The sequence below is a fragment of the Halictus rubicundus genome, unplaced genomic scaffold, assembly GCF_050948215.1.
Source record: "Halictus rubicundus isolate RS-2024b unplaced genomic scaffold, iyHalRubi1_principal scaffold0130, whole genome shotgun sequence".
NCBI lineage: Eukaryota > Metazoa > Arthropoda > Insecta > Hymenoptera > Halictidae > Halictus > Halictus rubicundus.
In genome coordinates this window covers 2,250-8,692 of record NW_027488671.1, presented here as the reverse complement: position 1 = coordinate 8,692, position 6,443 = coordinate 2,250, and the positions used below count along the sequence as shown (strand labels likewise).

The window sequence follows — 6,443 nt, the reverse complement described above, 5'->3', positions numbered from 1 at the left end:
GAATATAATAGAATATACGAGAATATAGCAGAATATGAAAGAATATACCATAATATTACTAGAATATGGAAGAATATAAGAGAATATACCATAATATTACTAGAATATAGAAGAATATACCAGAATATACCATAATATTACTAGAATATAGAAGAATATTCGAGAATATACCAGAATATAGTAGAATATACCAGAATATACTTGAATATACCATAATATACCAAAATATTACTCGAATATAGAAGAATATACGAGAATCTACCATAATATTACTAGAATATAGAAGAATATAACAGAATATACCATAATATTACAAGAATATAGAAGAATATTCCAGAATATACCTGAATATACCTGAATATACTAGAATATGGCAGAATATACCAGAATATACTTGAATATACCAGAATATACCATAATATTACTCGAATATGGAAGTATATACGAGAATATACCATAATATTACTAGAATATAGAAGAATATACCAGAATATACCATAATATTACTAGAACATAGAAGACTATACGAGAATATACCTGAATATACTAGAATATAGCAGAATGTACCAGAATATACCAGAATATACCATAATATTACTAGAATATAGAAGAATATACGTGAATATACCTGAATATACTAGAATATAATAGGATATACCAGAATATAACAGAATATGCCATAATATACCATAATATTACTCGAATATAGAAGAATATACGAGAATATACCTGAATATACGAGAATATAGCAGAATATACCAGAATATACCATAATATTACTAGAATATAGAAGAATATACCAGAATATACCATAATATTACTAGAATATAGAAGAATATACCAGAATATACCATAATATTACTAGAATATAGAAGAATATACCAGAATATACCTGAATATACTAGAATATAGCAGAATATACCAGAATATACCAGAATATAACATAATATACCATAATATTACTCGAATATAGAAGAATATACGAGAATATACCATAATATTACTAGAATATAGAAGAATATACCAGAATATACCATAATATTACTCGAATATAGAAGAATATACGAGAATATACCATAATATTACTAGAACATACAAGAATATACCAGAATATACCATAATATTACTAGAATATAGAAGAATATACCAGAATATACCATAATATTACTAGAATATAGAAGAATATACCAGAATATACCATAATATTACTAGAATATAGAAAAATATACCAGAATATACCATAATATTACTAGAATATAGAAGAATATACCAGAATATACCATAATATTACTAGAATATAGAAGAATATACCAGAATATACCTGTATTTACCTGAATATACTAGAATACAGCAGAATATACCAGAATATACTTGAATATTCCAGAATATACCATAATGTTCGCGACGTACTTTCGCGATTGTTGCCCGCCAACTTAATCTTGGGCAACTATTTGAACGGATACGGAAGACTGGATTGGAACAGGAAAGGAATCGCGTTTCGTCCCGAACCTGTCGGAGGACTCGTCAGTAAGGCTATTCCGACAGGTCCTGCCTTAGACGCGCGCGGATCCGAGTGATCCGTATTGTATTCGCCTTGCCGTGTGCAAGGCGATTTGACTCTCGGTATAATTGACTGTAAGTGTCACGTGTTCAAGATCTTGTATGGACTCATTGCAAGCTAGACTTCCAGACTCAACGCGAAGTTGTAAGGTTCGGATGAGACCTGTGGTGTTGCTCGTCCGAAGATCGTGTATGAACTGTATTTGCAGCTCGACCGCCTTTCAGAATTAACTCGAGGTCATAGGCTCCCCATGGCTGAGAGGTTGGCCTTAGGTGGTTATAGGCTCCTCGTGGCTGAGAGGTTGGCCTTAGGTGTAGGAGAGGTATGTGTCGCTCGTTGCGACGAGAAAGGAAGCTCTCCGGATTGGTTAGGGAAAACTTGCATTTTCCAATCAGCATGCCCTTAATTGTTCAAACTCCCTTCCACAGGCTCAGGCTAAGAGCCTGGTTGGAAGGAAGAGTGGGGCGATGCATAACTTGGGAAAAACCGAGTGTTTTGGTAATTCGACGCTGTCGAAAGGTCGATTGTCATAGACCCTTGAACCGTGTCATGAATTTATGGCCTGACCGTACTTAGTGGCCGCGAGCGAAGGATATACATCCTTGGGCCGTATCTAAAGAACGCGAAGGTTTTGCAGACCCATCTTGTGTATACAAACATCGTTCGGTCGGTCCGATTGTAAACAGCTTCGAGATGATGAGGGCCAAAGTTGCTATTTGGTTACGTCTCTAAATCACGAATGTTTTGAAATAAAAGGAGCTACGAACAAAGACCCTCTGTAAGACCCTTTCGTTTATCGATAGCATGAAGAAACGATTCATGCTTAAGATGACAGTTCTGTTGCGACGGAACATGCTCCCCCTCGTTGATCGAGTCGATCGATCAATAGTAAATGTGATAACCTTGACTCACCTTGGTTATGCTGACGTCGTGGCACCGAGCGATTGTGCACTGTCTGAATCGGGAAGAGGTGCTAACCTTTTAACGTTCCGTTTGTATGTGCCGTTGATGGTGCGAACGGTTACTGCGCGTATGATACCGTCGGTTCCTGGGTGTACTTGTTGTACTCGACCCAGATGCCAACACAATGGTGGGAGATGATCGTACTTCAAAAGTACGATGGTCCCGATGCTGATGTTGTGAGACCCTTTGTTCCATTTGTGTCGGAGGTTAAGTTGATGAATATATTCCTTGTGCCATCGGGTCCAGAAGTCTTGTTTGACCTTCTGGATATGTTGCCAATTGGATAGGCGATTTGATGGCGATTTGCTGAAATCAGTCTCGGTGATGCACGTCAAAGAACCACCGATCAGGAAATGGCCGGGCGTAAGAGCGGATATATCGTTTGGATCTGACGAGAGTGGTGTCAGAGGACGCGAATTGAGTATGGCTTCGATCTCGATAACGAATGTGGTGAATTGTTCGTATGTGAATAATTCTTCACCGACAACACGTTTGACATGGTGTTTAAATGATTTGACGGCGGCTTCCCACAGTCCGCCGAAATGAGGTGACAGAGCGGGCATGAAATGCCATGATATAGATTTGGATGTGAGAAAGTAATTGAATTTCTCATCCTTAGATAATGTTTGGTGGAGTTCCGTTAACTCATTGTTGGCACCGACGAAGTTGGTACCGTTGTCTGAATCTAGGTTTTTGCACATTCCTCTCCGCGCGATGAATCGTTTAAGTGCCGCGATAAATGCTTCGGTGGTCAGGTCGCTGACTACTTCCAAATGGACGGCCTTTGTTGCAAAGCAAATGAACACGGCCACGTAGACCTTAACTCGGGTCCGATTTCTGAATTGTCGTTCCTTTATGAAGAAGGGACCGCAATAATCTATTCCGCTGTTGATGAAAGGACGACCCTCGGTGACGCGCGCGGCAGGTAGGTTGCCCATTACATATTCGACGCTGGTGGGTTTTACCCGGAAACATCTGACGCATTGCCTAATGATTTGGCGTGTGGTGTTTTTTCCATTTATTGGCCAATACAATTGTCGCACATCGTATAACGTGGTTGTGATTCCAGCGTGATGATTTCGTAGGTGTGAATCACGAATTATGAGTTTGGTGACGTGATGCTCTCGAGGTAGAAGTATCGGATGTCTCTGTTCAAAAGGCAGGGTAGAATTTTGTAATCGTCCCCCCACGCGTAATACTCTTGAGTCGTCAAGAAACGGACATAATGGCATCAGATTGCTAGTGTTTGGTAATCTTCCGATTTTCAAATCACGTATGTCATGAGCAAATGTAACAGCTTGTAATAATCTTATTATTCGGTCGTTCGCGTCTTGTAATTCTTTAATAGACAAAGGTCCTGAGGCCCGATGTTTGGTTCGAAAACGTAAACAATAGGCAACGACTCGTCTGAGTTTTTGAATGCTCGAGTATCGCATGAGAATCTCGTCGGTTTGGGTGATCAAGCCTACTAAACACGTCACCGTCCGTAGTTCAGGTAGCTCCTCACACCTGGCAAATCTTGCTGGTGGCCATTTGGCTTGCTCTTGGGTGAGCCACTTGGGTCCGTTGCGCCAAAGGTGATTGTTGTTGAATTCTACGGCGGTGGTTCCCCGAGAAATGAGGTCGGCTGGATTGTCAGTTGACCTAACATGTCGCCATGATTGAATGTCCGTTTTGCGTTGAATATCTGCTACGCGGTTCGCAACGAAAGTCTTTAAAGTAGAAGGTTGTTTTTTCAACCAGCCTAGGACGACGGTCGAATCAGTCCAGAAAATGGTTTTGTCGATATTGTGTGTTAACGCGTTTCGCACGGTTTGGGATAACGTGGCTAATAGTACGGCGCCGCATAGTTCTAAACGCGCTAGGGTTATCTGACTGAGCGGCGCGACCCGTGATTTTGCGCAAAGTAGGTGCGCGTGAATGGACCCGGAATGATCGGTTGTTCGTATATATAAGCAGGCGCCGTAGGCCTTTTCGCTAGCGTCGCAAAAGCCGTGTAATTCGGTCCGTTTTGCATTTTTTATCCTTACAAGGCGTTTGAATTCAATATCGTTGAGTTGTTGTAGAGTGCTTTCGAAATTTGTCCATTTGTGTGGATGCTGGTAGGTACGGACTCGTCCCAGGTGATTTTCAAGGTCCAGAGTCGTTGCATTATGATTTTGGCAATGATCGTAATAGGGCCGAGCAAGCCGAGTGGATCGTATATTTTTGCAATTGTTGATAAGATATTTCGTTTGCTGACCTCGGTTGTCGTTGTTGGTTGGACTGAATATCTAATCGTGTCATGCTGGGCATCCCATGATATTCCTAGTGTTTTCATGGTGGATGCATCTCCCAGAATTTTTGGATGGATTAATTCCTTGCTCAGACTCGATAGCAATTTCGGTTCGTTCGACGCCCACTGTCGAATATTAAGAGCACCTTTCTTCAACAAGGTTATTGTTTGATGTTGTAACCTCTTCGCTTCTGTGATTGAATCGGTGCCGGTCAATAAATCGTCGACGTATAAGTCTCTTTTGATACGAGCTGCTGCTTCCGGAAAATTGCGTTCTTCATCGGTCGCTAACTGGTGTAGACTTCGTATAGCCAAATATGGAGCTGATGCGAGTCCGAAAGTAACAGTGGTCAATTCGTATGTCTTTATTTCTTCGTGTTTGTTGTTGTTTTCTGAGAGCTACTCTGATGCGATGCGTTGCGGAGATGTTTGAACATCTCTGCCGCGTGAGGCATGCGTGTGTCGACTAGGGTTTGCTCCCATGTACGGCGCGTTTCGTGGTCCATGCGATCGATCGCGATGCTCGTGATGAAATCGTTTGCGATATCCTCCCAAGATCGGCCGAGCGATTGTAACGAACGGATGTGGGATTGCATGTAATTGATCAAATTGTTGATCGAATTTGGCGTACCGTCCGGCATTGCCGGTGTCTCGAGTAATAGTGCGGTGTGTCGTAGAACGAGCGCGCGTTGGTTGTCATAAGTCTCTAATAATTGAGCCCACGCGGCTTTGTAATTTTCTTCGCTCATTGTGAACGATTCGATGGCGGATTCGGCTTGTCCTGATACTGATAACCTCAGGTAATTAAATCGTTGTATGTCAGTGAGTCCGGTGTGACCGTGGATCAAGCTTAAAAACGCGTCTTTAAATGGTAGCCATTTCTCGAGACGACCGTCGAAACGAGGAAGATTGATCTTCGGGAGATGTATTCCGGTGATGCTATTTGATGTGGACGGTGCCGGCGAATCGGTCGTGGTTCTCATAGATTGACTTGGTGTCAATGAGAAACTTTCCGATAATTGTATCGCGCTCGCTAATGCGTCGTCGTACGCGGTGGTTACAGTTTTGCGCTCGGTTTCGGTTTGGTCGAAGTCTTCGTATTGACCTAATTCGTCTTGCGCGTCGTTGAAGGCGTCGAACTGTTTTCTTAGCCGATCTATTCGTTCGCGTAGTTTTGTACGTGCGGTCGCGGAATCTTGATATTCTGACAACTCGGTGGTGAAGTTTGTCAAATTCGAGGTAAAAACGCGTTGTTTATGTTTGAGGGCGCGAATGCGTTGATTCCTTTTGATCGCGTTAGCCATTTTCGCTGTCTTACTGAGAATTGCCCAATTGAAATTCCTGATCGGTAAATTCAGAATAACGTGCCTACCTTGAGCTGATGTAGTTGGTTGAAATGTCTTGTCAGCTGCTGTCTAACTGGCTGGTCAGCGATGATGGTTGGTCGTGGCTGCCTTCGTCCACCCTGGCTGATCAGCAATGTCGGTTGATCGCGGCTAAGGCTGTCTGATTCCTTTAATCCGATTGTCCACACTAGTTTGTCTTTCCACTCACTGCACTGTCACTAGGCCACCGTATCCGGCTCGAAGGACCAAATGTTCGCGACGTACTTTCGCGATTGTTGCCCGCCAACTTAATCTTGGG

At 42.2% G+C, this 6,443-nt stretch overlaps 1 protein-coding gene across 1 annotated transcript; it reads right to left on the bottom strand.

Moving 5' to 3' along the window:
• Window positions 1–2,478: 2,478 nt before the first annotated feature.
• Window positions 2,479–6,103, bottom strand: LOC143363795 (uncharacterized). The gene is made up of 3 exons (XM_076804328.1): window positions 5,203–6,103; window positions 4,555–5,122; window positions 2,479–4,501 (listed from the first exon to the last, which is right to left on the bottom strand). The coding sequence occupies exons 1-3, from the start codon at window positions 6,101–6,103 to the stop codon at window positions 2,479–2,481; spliced, it is 3,492 nt and encodes a 1,163-aa protein (XP_076660443.1).
• Between the last annotated feature and the right edge of the window lie 340 nt (window positions 6,104–6,443).